Here is a 15,403-nt window from a genome sequence, read left to right on the forward strand (position 1 = left end):
GGATTAAGATTTCACAAGACAATTTTAGCAAAAAAAAATCTTGAAGATTTTAAAAGACTTTGTGAGATTGTATTGATTTTATGAGATTTTAGAAGACTTTTTTGAATGACTTTTTCAATCAAGATTCTTATCACAATAATTTGTGAGACTTTATGACACAGACTTTTGAGATTTTGAAGATTTAAATGAGTCAATAAATTCGATATAAATTCCTTCTAAAATAATAATGAATCAATCAATGAAAATTAATCATTCCTTAAAAAAATCAACAATCATTAATATAATAAAAAAATCAATGAATAAAATTCTCCAAAAAAAAAATCAATGAATAAACAAAAAAATAATTTATCACTACACAGCTTCAAGTCTTGTCCAATGCATATATCACCGCCCATAAGTATAGCTCATTGTAAACTAACTAGCTTGAACCAAATTGATAGAAAAATGGTCAAAAAAAAATGAACAAGGTTTGTTGTTGTTGTTGAAACATGTTGTTGTTGTTGTATATATTTTCAATGTCTATATCCTATAATGAATCGTGACACTATTTATGGTAACAGGACAACCATGAAGAGGAAACGTGATAGAGAGGTAGGGAGAAAATATAAGCGATTATAAAAAACATGAAATAATCAGAAAACATAGAAACATGAGGAAATGTGAAAGAAATAAAAAAAAAATGAAAATCCATCAAAATCTCATGATATGAGGAAAGACTTTTTGTAGCTCAAAATTCACTAAAAAGTCCATCAAAATCCATTAAAATCCTATTTTTTAAACAATCCATCGAAATTAGAATACTTTTGAAGGGTCATGTTAACATGTGCACCAAGGGCACATGTTAAGATTCTAAATATAGAAAATTGTATTTAATGTTAGAAAAAAATTTAATATTTAAAAAGTTAAATGCACAAATTTCAATATATTATTTCTACTTTTGGTTTCTTAACATGTGTCTTTGATGCACATGTTAACATTTTCCACTTTTGAATACCACAAGACTTTTTGTAAGTTGTAAAGAGTCTTGATTGAATACCACTAGACTTTTTTAAAGTCTTTTAAAATCCTAATTGAATACCACTAGACTTTTTTAAAGTCTTTTAAAATCCTAATTGCACTAGTAGAAAAAAGCTTTTTTACATCTGGCGAAAAACACTTTTTACATCTGAAAAATTTCAGATGTAGGCGCACGAGACTTAGTAAGTATACACGTTTTACATCTGGCGTAGTCAGATGTAAAAAAACACTTTTTACCTCTGACCAAGGCGAAAATCAAATATTATTTTTTTAAATTTAAATTGGACCTTTTACATCTGACTAAGTCCACCAGATGTGAAATCTTAAATTTTTTTTTTGAAAAACCTGCGATTTTTTTATATATTTTAAATCTTTTTTTTTTATTAAAAAAATCTAACCCACAATGCTAACAATATAACATAACTTGCATCAAGAACATAATACTAAAATTCAACATTCAACATCAATAGCCAAATTCAACATTCAAGATATATATAGTAATAATGTCATTAAAGTACAACCACATTGTAATCCAAAATACAAAACATCATAATAATTAATACTAATCCATCCAAAATACAAATTAAAACATATTCTGATATGCATATCAAAACAGCATTACAATATTCTTGGCAAAGAGGAAGATAAATCAAAACAGTATTACAATATGTTTGGAAAAACAATATAAAGTAGCTCTAGACAGCAATAATGATTCAAGCCTAATCTATAGTGTTGCAACCTTGACTGCAGTGGCATGCCCATCTTACCTTTCTAATCGAGGATTCAAATTGAGCTGGCTTATCTCCCTTCAATGAGTCATGTGATACTTGATTATCTTCTTTCCCCTCGTCAACCTGTGAAGTTTGTGAAAGTTCAGGGCAATATTGCGCAAGTGCAAGCAAACAAGTACATAATTTTCAATCTACATACTTAAATATCATGACACTTAACTCCAAATTAATCATGTTGGCCAGTAACAATAAAAATTCTAAATAAGATGTTCAACTTACATCAAAATAATGTGTGCACACAAGATACTCATGGAGCTTGCCTTTCTCCAGCCAAAACTAGACAAATCATGCTTGTCCTTTGCATAAAATTTTTTTTCCACCTATTATAACAAAAAACAAATTCCAACACTTATTACTAGATTGTCAAAAGGCTAGCACCAAAATTTATAATGTCAAAATAACTTTGTAAATTGTGTCAAAACTCATGAGAATATCTCAATATTCAATATCCCAAAGGAACTTTATTCATTGTTGTAACATTGGATAACTCCAAGCCTACTGTAAAACACTATCCAATAACATTCTAACTCAAGAGTTTTAGCTTGGTTACTAAATAAAAAGTTTCTAGTTTCATCTCCAAACAAAGCAAATTTAATTGAGTTACTAAATAATTGTTTTCTTCTAAACCATGATCATTCTCTTTTTAAAATAGCATGAAAATTTTGAAAAGAAGCATAATAGATATACTATACATGCCTCGGCCTCTCAATAAAACATGGCTAGTTCAAACATTTCATTCCCAAAACCAATAATCTACTTGTATAAAACAATCATCAAAAGCTTATCTTAACTTAAAAATTTCTTTTCCAAAGTAACTCAAAATTTTAAGCTAAGTAGATTTAAACCCTCACTGTTTTTATTCTTCAAAATTAGACCACATCAATACATGTTTTCAAAAGCTGCAGAGGGTCTAAACCCTCACTCTTCTAAACCCTCACTGTTTTTATTATATAAGTTACAACTATCAACCCTAATAGGAGTACTAGGTTAGGGATATACTTACCGTTTCCTTCTTCCATAACCCTATAATATTTGAAATTAAAGAGTGTGCTATATCTAATCCATATTTTCACTTTGCCAATCCAATGAGTATCTTCCTTCACCACCTCATTTTAGTACCTGAAAAGTGAAAAGTCATGAGAATATCTCAATATTCAATATCCCAAAGGAACATTATTCATTGTTGTAACATTGGATAACTCCAAGCCTACTGTAAAACACTATGCAATAACATTCTAACTCAAGAGTTTTAGCTTGGTTACTAAATAAAAAGTTTCTAGCTAGTTTCATCTCCAAACAAAGCAAATTTAATTGAGTTACTAAATAATTGTTTTCTTCTAAACCATGATCATTCTCTTTTTAAAATATATAGCATGAAAATTTTGAAAAGAAGCATAATAGATATACTATAAATGCCTCGGCCTCTCAATAAAACATGGCTAGTTCAAATATTTCATTCCCAAAACCAATAATCTACTTGTATAAAACAATCATCAAAAGCTTATCTTAACTTAAAAATTTCTTTTCCAAAGTAACTCAAAATTTTAAGCTAAGTAGATTTAAACCCTCACTGTTTTTATTCTTCAAAATTAGACCACATCAATACATGTTTTCAAAAGCTGCAGAGGGTCTAATTTCAAAGCAGCAGAGGGTCTTAATTTCAAAGCAGCAGAGGCAACTCTCATGTTTTTGATAAATTGTAAATTTTCTTTTAAAGAAGACATGACTTACACAAATAAATTAGGGCTTTCCTCTTTAAGTTAAACACAAGAAAAGTGCAAGTACCACAAGTCATAGAATAGTTTTAATTTTAATAAAACCATGACAAACTTCAAGTTCTTGATCAATTGGAATTTTCTCAAATCCCTAGCTACTGACTATTGTGAAAGCCATGGTTTCAACCATGAAAATCCATCTAACTACCCTTAACACACTAGTTTCATAATAGCTACTACAAGACTTCCATTAGGAGTTAACTAAATCATAAATATGAAAAAGACATAAAACCATTCTTCAAGCTCTAAGAGCTTGACCTGCTATGGAGAAGAAAAGAAATTCTAGTTACCTTAGAAGAGGAAGCTCACAACTCCTAGCTTTCAAACAAGCTTCCAAAGGATGAAAATGGTGGAGTGTGTGGTTTGGCCAAGGAAGAAAGATGAGTGAGTTTCCAATTTATCCTAAACCTTCTACTTAATAGCTAAGCTAAGGATCATGGCCATTGTTCATAATTCAGAACAACAAATTAAATTCTAATAATCATAATAAAGGCATAAAAATCAACCATAAAGAGGAACCTTGTTAAGTGTTAACCATCAAACACAAAGATAAATTATGTTTCAAATACATAAAAATTGAGATGAAATCAAGTCACCCTTTTCAAAGTAGTCTTCTTACTAAGCAGTTCTGGCACAACAGAGGCCTCGGCTGTATGAACCAGCAAATCAGTAGGTTCTTGACCATCCACCGTCTTCTCCCGGAACTTCAATGTATAAAGTCAAGCAAACAAACGCGTTAGCATCAAAATGAACATTATTAAAACTGTAAATCAGTCATACACAGTTTCATAAACCTCAAAATATCTATGTTGTGAAATTAAGTTAAAACATTGTAACACCAATTAAAGTATTGGTTTCGTACCCGATGGGAAACCAATCACTTAAATGAATCACTTAAACTTTACCACTAAACTTTAAATGAAATAAATCACTATATACCAACATTATGAATTCACTGAAACTTTAAATGAATCATATTTCAAATTAATCACTTAAACTTTACCACTATATACCAGACAAAAAACTTCAAATTAAAATCAGATAAATCACTGAAACTTATTTCAAATGAAATCATATTTCAAATGAATCATATTTCAAATTAAAATCACTGAAACTTCAAATGAAATAAACATTATACCAGATAAATTATAAACAACAACAGATTTCCACCATATATACCAGACAAAAAATCATTGAAACTTTAAATGAAATTTAAAAAATGTGAAAATAACAGTAACAAAAAATAATACAAGCAGAAAAGGAAATCACGAAACACAAAGAGCTAAAACCAAGTAGAACACAAAGAAATCAGGGAAAGGAATCACGAAAAGGAAAAAATTTAAAAACGATTAAAAAAGAAAGAAGAGTACCTGAATCGATGTGAGAGGGAAAGACAAGGTTCCGTTCGTGAGAGTAGAGGCCGGAGAAAGCTTCGATTTGGAGTTCGATTTGGGGTTCGATTTGGAGAAAGCTTCGATTTGGAGTTCGATTTGACGAGTGAGAGAGAGGACGACGGCGCTTAGGACGACTGCGAGCGAGTGAGAGAGAGAAGACGAATGAGATAAAGGTCGACGGCGCCGGTAGAGGTAGAGGTATAGGTCGACGGCGCTAGGGTTGCATCGCGAGAGAGATGGGTCGTTCTTAGCGTTTTGGTTCTTTTGGTAGTCTTAGCGTTTAGGGATATCTGATTGTGTTTTTTTACACTTAGCGTTTTTTTGTTTTTTTTTAGTCTTGTGAGAGAGATACTCCATCAGCTGATTGGTTCCAAAAAATATTATTATTTTTTTTTTATTCAACTTAACTTGTTACATCTGAGCCTAAATATGGCCAGATATATATATATTTTAGATAATTGTCGCCATAATTACAAGATTGCCACCGCGTTTAGTTATGCTTCTGGTATATTGAAGGCAGATGTAAAAAGTCTTGTCTATATATTTTTTACATCTGTGGATATTGAGACCAGATGAAAAGACTACTCCATATAGCATTTTACATCTGACATATGTTCGTCAGATGTAAAATGCTTAAGTAATATGTCATATTTGTACTAGTGTTGAATACCACAGGATTTTATCATCATAAAAAAGTCTTTTAAAATCCATCAAAATCCTAATTGAATGCACCCCCTTAAATTATTATATCAATTCGCTCCCTAAATTTATTAGCTTAGTCCCTAACATACTTTCAGAAAGACTAATATGAATGAAATTTGCGAGAGTCATGAACTTTGTGTAATATTCATAAAGTTAGGGACCTATTTGAGAGCACCATATAAAGTCATCATGGACCATTTTAATAATTTATTTGGCCAAAAAATGTTCCTCATAAAAATTAAACTCGAGTTATCCTGAATAATTCATCCAATAAAAAATTTATTAATCACTTAAATTCAATCATTTGATCAATTTAATTACTATTTTTCTTGAGGAAGAAAATGGTATCTAGAAGAGAATTCATAATTTATTTGATTCCAAATAAATAACAAGTACAAAAAATATATTTATAGGTACAAATAGATAACTCTATAAAAACCTGACAAAAAAAGAAAAGAAAAGATAAGATAACTCTATTAAAATACCTTTAGAAGCTTCCTCATTCATACACTTTTACATATATTATATGCTTTTCTATATTCAATATAGTTCCATATTTTTCAATAAGTATAGTAACATTACGTCAAAAAATAAGTATAGTAACATGATAACTAAATAATAATTCTAGATTCGTTATGTCAAAAAATAATTCTAGTTTCGTTTAAATTGTTTAAAATTATTAATAAGAATAAGAATATAAATTGAGAGATAACGGTAGATAAGCCATTTGAAACTTTTTTATATATGATCGTGGATTTAGCTTCTTTTATGATCGTGGATTTAACTAAATAATAATTCTCCTTTTTTTTATACAGCACTTTAACATTTAAAAAATATTTATATTCAAATTCTTTCAAATCTCTTAAATTTAAGATTTATCTTTTTACGGTAGTACCAAAATCTTTGAAATTTGAGTTTTTTATTCCTTTATTTTTTCATACACCTCAGCACTTAGCACCTATAGCGTGACATTTGCAATTTTGTAAGCTAGCGTCACATTTACATTAACTCAACTATTAGCAAAAGTTTTGAATGATTTTTTCTTTTTGAAACAAAAAGTTTTGAATGATTTGAAAAATAAAAATAGGAAAATACTAAAAATGCCCCATGACTCCGAGTATTAATTGGATGAAGGCTTTAGTCAAAAAAAAAAAAATTGGATGAAGGCTAACATCGATGGTTCAGTGACAAATGCTTCTGTTGCGTGGGGGACTATTTAGAGATTACATGACCAACTTCCACGGCGGCTTCGCGCAAAAAATAAGTATTAATTAATAGCAAATATAGATAGATTGAGACTTCAATTTCTTGACCACACAAATATAGTTTGGTTAGTAGACGATTATTTATTTATTTATTTTAAAGGTAAAAGTTTAGTCATTAGACTACTTTATTAAAAAAAAAAAGGTTAATTTCTTAATAATAATTTTTTTTCTTTTAAGCTTAGCTAAAATCAATCAAACTATTTGAGTCAATATCTTTTTGAAAATGAAATTTAAGTAAGAATATTCTCTAAAATGATTCTCATTTTAATCATCTTTGCAACACCATTTCTTCGAAACTTCATATGAAGAAAGTCAAGGAGAACGAGGAAGCAAATCATAGACAAAAAGAAAAGTGTAAGAACAAAAATTAGCCACATAATTTTGCTAAATGGAGCCCACAAAAGCCACAAGGTTGTTCATGTAGTAATTTCCTAGAATTTTTAGTTATAATGATTATGGCCGGTGTCTCTTTTTATTTGTCTCTACCTTCTCTTCTTCCTTTCCACTAAAAGAAGATAAAAAATCTCTTTACACAAACACCTGTACTAAAAAAGGCTTATTCTTTTCATTCTTCACTTTTCATTCCATCTGTATTTATTTTTTGTTTTTTGTGATCAAGTGAATTTGAGTGAGACATATTTGAATTCCCATGTTGGTTTTACAGCTTCATATTCTAGAATCTTAGATATAGACATATTTGAGTCTCCATGTTGATATTTTGTAGCTTCAACATATATTTGAGTTCACAATAATCCCTATGTTGATGTTGTAACTTACTTCTAAGCTTATCAATTTCAATCATTCTATAGTTTGGTATTGCTTTGGTAAGTTGTATGAACTCAATTATGGACACAAGGAGAGAAATTGTAGAGGTTAATTCAAGTGGGGTTCGTGATACAATTTATGTTGCTGTGGCTAAAGATGTTAAAGATAGCAAATTAAATGTGATATGGGCAATACAAAATTCTGGAGGGAAGAATATTTGTATTCTTCATGTTCATGTCCCAGCGCCTAAGATCCCCATGAGTAAGTGTTTGTCATTTTTTTTTTCATTCAAGTAAAATGTATTATAATTTTAAGGTGTAGCACGGTTTTTAAATGGCGGTTGCGTTCGTGGATGCAGTAATGGTTGCGTTTGTTGCGATTGCAGTTATTGTAGTTGCTGCAACACGCGTAATAACCGGAATGACCGCATACGCGTTGTAGCAACCACGATGACCTAAAATTATGTCTTATTAAGATTACATGGGACTGCAACCCTTTCAATAAAGACTCAAATTTTGCAAGCAACCTAGAGGATAACTGTTTGTTATTTGATTTGACGAATCTGGATTACCTGCAGTTGTGTGTAACTGCAGGATGACACAGTTGAGTAACTTTGCCCAATTATTATTTAAATAATATAAACAAATTATAAACTAAAAAAAGAATGTGGATAAGAATGACTTAAAAGCCTTACAGCAGGACCCTGCAGTAAAATTCAACTGCAGGCAATCCTTTTCCTGATTTGACTACAAATATTTTAGAAGTTGTGAGGTCAGGTGTTTGAATTAAAAAACCCAAAAGGGACAGGGAGATCTATTTTACTTTTTATAATCATGGCTTTATTGGAAACCTTCGTCATACTTTTTAGCAAACTCAAATGTTGGATTTTGTTTCAATATTTAATTATTATGAAAATGATTATTTTGGATTTTAGCTACTCTAGAGTAACTATTTAGTAAAATTAGAAAATCAAACTATGGTGTTTCAATTCGACTACTAAAAATTTCTCATTTTCCTATAATTTGCATATAATTATGCTCATCAACAAATGGTACTTGAAATTCTGGCAGACTGGTGGAAAGATGCTGCGAAAGATGCTACAACATCTCGTACCAGTACAGAACACAATAGAAAGAATAAATTAAGTGCAGGAAGATAAATAAGACAGATCGTTTGTTAACCCAGTTCGGTGCAACGTCACCTAATCTGGAGGATTACCAATCCAGGAATGAATTCACTATAATAGCTCTAGTTCAAAGCCCTCGACCAACACCCGGTACTTGACTTCTCGCCTAGACACTACCCGTGCAATCCTATCTAAGAACCTCTTAGATAATGAGACCCCGTCCCAAATTCCCTCTAACAACATGTACCATGTTGCTGTCAACTTTATAACGATCAAAGATGGAGACACCCTCCTAAGAAACTAATACCTAGCCAATACTTGACTAAGTTCACAATTTGGAGTTGCTTACAAGCTTCCTCCAAGTACAATACTCAACTCATTACCTATAGGTTTCTGAGTGAGGACATAGTGACCATCTCACAACCCGAGTGGTTCACTTACACCAACTCTCCTAGAGAGTGACTCAAAGACACGAAACCTTAAAGACTACATCTTGTTGAACAATGGCTTCGGTGCACAAATAGGTCTGAGTCTTCATGTATTTATAGCCTTGAATTGTCTTGATGTGCAAGCTAGGTTTTCAGACCCTCATAGCTGGAGGAATTGCGGCCAGCCCTAAATTAATTTCAAAAATATAACCAATTTTTGTTTCACGCAAAAATATAACATGTTATATTTTTGTTTTAAATAATACAAACAACCTTCCAGAAAGTTGAGAACCAAGGCTTCAAATAAACAGCTGGAATCATCGTCATTAGCTAGCTCACAAGATTAATTTCAAAAATATATCCAGTTTTTTTTTTCTTCACGCACAAAAACACAAAAATATAATCAAGTTATATTTTTGTTTTAAATAATATTCCTTAAGCCCACTTCCTGAAGCTTGGAGAACAAGGCTCGTTTTGGTTAGATGCACATGCTTGCATATATAATTGAAGCAAATCTTGACTGAGATTTGAAATAAAAATTCTGCACGAAAACAGAGCATCAGGATGTTGTACGATGATGCTACAACATCTCTGTCCAGCATCTGGCTATAACTTGTTTTTGCAAAATGTAGCCAACATAAAAACCTCAACAGTACTGCACCAACTTTAGACTCTAAAGTGAGGTTGTTCATTTTTTTTTCCGAAACGATAAATACTATTAAAATTCACATACACTAAGAGGTTTTTTGAGTTAGATTTGAATGAAAGTGTTCAATCTAATAATATTAACATTGTCATTTGATTAAAATTTATGTATGAGATTGTTCATTTTCCGAGAAAAATATAAAGATTTTACCTCTTATAATGATTTAATTTGATGAATACATGAGTAAGTTAAAATTTTTATGTATCGTTCCAATTTTATCGGATGTCTCCGAAGGGAGGGTAAGTTAAAATTTCTGTGATAAATAGAAAGAGAAAAAAAAAAGAAAAAGAAGAGGGGGTGACAAGAAACAAAACCCTAAAAACAAGTAAAATTTTATGTGAAAATTAAAGAGAATAAATAGCTTTTTTTTCATTAAAAAATAAAAAGTAAATAAATTTTAACTATTAACATAAAAAGTCATTATTTATTAGTTTTTTTAAGAAAATATTTAAAATCAAATCATCTTATGACTTTATTTTATTAATAGTGTTGGATAACTAGTGAAAAATGATTGCAATGTTGTGCTCTATACATGCAGTGGGAGGTAAATTTCCAGCAAATGCATTGACAAGGCAAGAAGTTAAAGCATACAGGGAAATTGAAAGTCAAGACATGCATAAGACTCTAGATTCTTATCTTCTTATCTGTCAAAGAATGGGGGTACGTGATTGTTGTTTTCATCACTATATTTTCATGTGATTGCAGCATTATACTGGCGCTTGGGCATGCAGCAGTGTTAAAACTCTTAGGGAGAGTTTGTCATCCATTTGGGTCTCACAAGGCTTGAAGGATTAGTTTCTGCAGTTGCGCGCAGAGGATATCCGGTTTACACCAAAAAGTATTATAATTTTAAAACTTACTTGAATAATTTTGTGATATATAGGTGAGGGCAAATAAATTGCACATTGAAATGGATTGCATTGAAAAAGGGATTATAGAGCTTATATCCCAACATAACATACAAAACCTTGTAATGGGAGCAGCTTCTGATAAGTACCACTCTAGGTGAGACCAAAATTTATTATGGTTACATTTGATTTAAGCTATTCACCTATAGATTGGATTTCTGTGCAATCATGTAATCAGTGATCTGTGTATGTTTGGTTAAGATCGAACAGTCTAAAATTTGCAGTAAGTAATTAACTAATTTTTATTTAAAAGAAAATCAATTTCTTTTTTAGGACGTCCGATCTAGATCGGACGGTCAAGGATTGGGCGACTGCATGACTGCATGCATTCGGCAACTCCACTAAATCCATCAATGAAGGTTCTCAAATTTGTGAAATAACAATTTAACCCTCTAAATTTAAAAAATATTAATAATAAAAAATTTAATTTTTTGCCACAATTTTAAATGTTCTAAGGAATTAAATTGCTATTTCGCAAATTTGCGAGATTAAAATGACCTACCCTTACGATTTCAAGGACTAAAACGCTTATTTAGTCCTTTATGTCTTAAATTCTTATTTGTTGCTTCAATATTCTCCAATCTGTTATTAGTGACTATGAATCTATGATACAAAAATTTTTTTTTTTGAAAACTTGGTATCCGGCCTTAGGACCGACATGATGCAAATATATTGTTTTGAACAAGTTCAGTTTCATGACATTGCAGGAGAATGACAAGTCTAAGATCTAAGAAAGCCATCTATGTATGTGAAAAAGCTCCAGCTTCTTGTCTTATACAGTTTATCTGCAAAGGTTATCTTATACAGACAAGGTATATACTATGTTACAGCTTAAATGCTGATGAACAAATGAACATTAATTGTTTCACTACATGAAGATAATCAAAATTTTGATGGAAGCTTAAATATTTGTAATTTCCTAGGAATACACATGAGCTCCATGGGTTACACATACTTTTAAGGTGTATACTCTGTAGCACCGACACTTCTGATGGAAGGCGTGTCTAGTGTCAGACACCGGGATAACACTGACACACATGTGATTACATTCAATTCAATTAATTCATTTTCTCAAATTTTTACAGGTGTCAATGTGTTATGTGTCTGTGTATGTGTCTAGTGTCCGAGACCAGGACGACATTGACACATCTGATTACGTTCAATCAATTAATTTTCTCAAATTTTAACCAGTGTAAATGTGTTATGTGTCTGTGTATGTATCCAGTGTCCGAGACCAGGAATGACATTGACACATGTGATTATCAATCGATTCATTTTCTCAAAATTTTACCGGTGTCAACGTGTCTGTGTTGTGTCCGGTGTCCATGTCTATTTCAATGCTTCATATATTTTCAGAACTTTGTCATAGTATTGTCATTGCACTTTGATTTATCCTGAGTACTAATTTAAGTATCAATTAATCAACACAGGGATTGCAGTATGGATAAACTTAGAGTAGAGGGCACATCTCCTTTGGCAAAGCAAATGCAAAACTCTGAAGTTGGTCACTCACCTCACTTAAGATCTAAATCAATTTCACATGATCAAGAATTACTTCATCATAGAGTAAGATCTATGAGCTCAGTATCTGAAAGTGGAAGGAGCATAGCATCATCTGTTTCTTCTTCAGAATGGTTTTCAACTCCACAAAGCAAGTTTGATAACGAACCAAGTTATAGTCCTTCACCTTCATCAGTTGAAACTGCGGCATCGAACACAAATTTGATTAGTGATGGCAGTGAGAATGTGTTGGACTTGAAGAGTTACCTGTCTAGTATCAAAGAGGAGGATCTTTATCATGCATCACCTCCTAGTGTGCTGGTATATATTATTTTTCCTCTTTAAGAATGTTTGTGTCACTTGTGGAGTTGTGGTACATGTGCATGTTTCTTATTCGTATTTCCGAATATTTATACAGAAAACACTGAAAACAATAATATTTTGTTTACGGTGTTTTCTGTACAAATCTTTGAAAACAAGAAATGAAAGAGTTTTGTAATTAAAAGTGAAAATCCTCTTGTTTGTATGAATGACACTAGCATTATAGTACTAACATTTTGTACTTTGTGATTGAATACTAGCAGGATGGAAGAAGGGATGATAGTGTGTATGACCAACTTGAACAAGCTATGGCTGAGGCTGAGAAAGCTAGGTGGGATGCTTATCAGGAAACTGTTAGGCGTCGAAAAGCTGAAAAAGATGTCTTGGATGTGATACGCAAGGTAACTAACTGTGGTCCTTTTTTATTGAGTTTATCACTTGCGCAATGTAGGCCACTAATTGGAGAGGGAAAGCGCGAAATCTTTCTCTAATTCTGTGACGAAGAAATTGGAACGGTATTTCATCTTTTCCATCATAATTGTCCGTTGCTAATTTTATTGTTTGAAACATCTAATATACAGAATAAAGACACCAAAATCTTGTACGAAGAAGAGGTGAAACTACGGAAATACTTAGAAGAGGCGCTAGAGAAAGCAAAAGAAGAAATTGATAACATGAGAAGCCAAATCGAAAAAGTCAATAAGGAACTCGAACTTGCCTTGGATCACAAGTCATCAACAGAGAATCAAATTGGTGAAGCCTCAAGAACACAATCTCTTCAACTTTTGTCAGAGTTTTCTTTTTCAGAGATTGAAGAAGCAACATGTAACTTCAATCCATCGTTAAAGATTGGTGAAGGCGGATACGGAAGTATATTTAAAGGCATCCTTCGTCACACCGAAGTGGCTATAAAAATGTTGAACCCTAACAGCACTCAAGGACCCTCGGAGTTTCAACAAGAGGTAATATATGGTTTGAGTTTTTTTTTGAATGTTTTCTACATTGAAGGGCGAATTCGCATACCTCATTTTGTAAGGATTATAAAGTGAAACGAGTATATATTTTGACACCTATTTTTGGTTCTGTATCAGGTTACGGTATTGAGCAAGTTAAGGCATCGAAATCTTGTCACACTTATAGGAGCAAACCAAGAAACAAGGACTCTTATCTATGAATATTTACCAAATGGAAGCCTCGAGGATCATCTCATCTGCAACGACAGTAATACCTCGCCATTATCATGGCAGGCTCGAATTCGCATTGCGACAGAACTATGTTCTGCTCTAATTTTTCTCCATTCCAATAAACCTCACAGCATAGTGCATGGTGATTTAAAACCTTCCAACATTCTTCTCGATGTAAACTTCGTAAGCAAACTTAGCGACTTTGGAATTTGTCGTATATTATCGTGTCAAGATGATTCTTCAAGTAACAACAGTAGTACACAGTTTTGGATCACTAAATTTGCAAAGGGGACTTTTGCATACATGGATCCTGAATTCTTCGGTACAGGTGAACTTACTACAAAATCAGATGTTTATTCATTTGGAATTGTGTTATTGAGATTAATAACTGGAAAACTAGCATTAGGGATAAAGAATGAAGTGTTATATGCATTAAATAATGCCGGTGGAGAATTGAAATCACTTTTGGATCCTTTGGCCGGAGATTGGCCTATTGCAGAAGCCGAAAATTTGATTCATTTGGCTTTGAGGTGTTGTGATATGAATAAAAGGAGAAGGCCAGAACTTTGTTCAGATGTGTGGAAAGTGTTGGAACCAATGAGAGCTTCTTGTAGTGGCGCAATCACGAACACTTTTGGTCTTATGTCCTGTTTGGATAAACAACTTAATCGAACGACTTAAAAGTGGCCACGACAAATGACCGAGGACAAATTCTATGTTCCAAATCATAATCTTCATTTTGCAATGCATGATTGGTTTCAAAGTCACTTATCAAACCTTCCATTTTTTATTTTCTCATTTTGATTAAATTGTAGCTAGTTTTGCATGTTTATATATTAAGTTTCTAGTAGAAGCAAAGCAATTGTCATTATATTTATTTTTTTATACCATAGTTTATAGCTGTCATGGTAATGGTATATATTTTATTCCATGAGTTTTTTATACCATATTTTGTAGCATATGATGTGTATATGGCAAAACAGAATTTATGTATATATTTATATGGTAGTGCTGAATGCTGTTGTTGATAATGATACTCAGAAAAATAAAATTAGTAATGATAATGTTAGTGGCAACTTTCTAGGTCGGGTTGATGTTTTCTTTGATGATTTGGAAGCTGTGAGGTGCCTTTCTGATTATGGGATTAGGAGGTGAACCTTGATTAGGTGGAGTTTGTTTTGCTGGACATACATTTGCTTTGTTTTCAACGTGAAAACAAACACACGCTAAATATATCAATTTATTTTGACGAATTTTTGTTTATATTTAAAATCTGAAATAATATATATTTATCACATTATCAATCACATGTTTATAGCCATTAAGAATTAACCAAGTTTCACATATATATTGTCCATTGTAAGACTTGACAGACAACCTCCACACATTATGAACATTATCCATAATCATATCCTCCTCTCTTAGACTAGACATCCCCCACCTCTTTGAAAAGTGCATGTAGAGTGAGACTTGGTGTGGAGGGGCTATAATAAGATTTGATTAGACTATTTCATCTACCAA

General features: G+C 31.9%; 1 protein-coding gene and 1 long non-coding RNA gene across 3 annotated transcripts; one reads left to right on the forward strand and one right to left on the reverse strand.

Annotated features, from left to right (window-relative positions):
- Window positions 1–1,837: 1,837 nt before the first annotated feature.
- Window positions 1,838–3,945, reverse strand: LOC123885454. The gene is made up of 4 exons (XR_006801162.1): window positions 3,874–3,945; window positions 2,812–2,927; window positions 2,028–2,128; window positions 1,838–1,871 (listed from the first exon to the last, which is right to left on the reverse strand). It is a non-coding gene; the product is annotated as an uncharacterized LOC123885454 (long non-coding RNA).
- A 3,296-nt stretch (window positions 3,946–7,241) lies between these two features.
- LOC123883511 (U-box domain-containing protein 33-like) lies at window positions 7,242–14,791 on the forward strand. 2 transcript variants are annotated; one of them, XM_045932341.1, is made up of 8 exons: window positions 7,242–7,970; window positions 10,508–10,629; window positions 10,853–10,974; window positions 11,585–11,689; window positions 12,308–12,698; window positions 12,962–13,099; window positions 13,280–13,660; window positions 13,790–14,791. In XM_045932341.1, the coding sequence occupies exons 1-8, from the start codon at window positions 7,778–7,780 to the stop codon at window positions 14,561–14,563; spliced, it is 2,226 nt and encodes a 741-aa protein (XP_045788297.1). In that variant the 5' UTR covers window positions 7,242–7,777; the 3' UTR covers window positions 14,564–14,791. The 2 variants fall into 2 exon arrangements, with proteins under 2 accessions (XP_045788297.1, XP_045788296.1); XM_045932340.1 differs by having other exon boundaries at window positions 7,250–7,970; window positions 12,959–13,099.
- The last annotated feature ends 612 nt before the right edge of the window (window positions 14,792–15,403 follow it).

Source organism: Trifolium pratense, linkage group LG5 (assembly GCF_020283565.1).
Source record: "Trifolium pratense cultivar HEN17-A07 linkage group LG5, ARS_RC_1.1, whole genome shotgun sequence".
Taxonomy (NCBI): domain Eukaryota; kingdom Viridiplantae; phylum Streptophyta; class Magnoliopsida; order Fabales; family Fabaceae; genus Trifolium; species Trifolium pratense.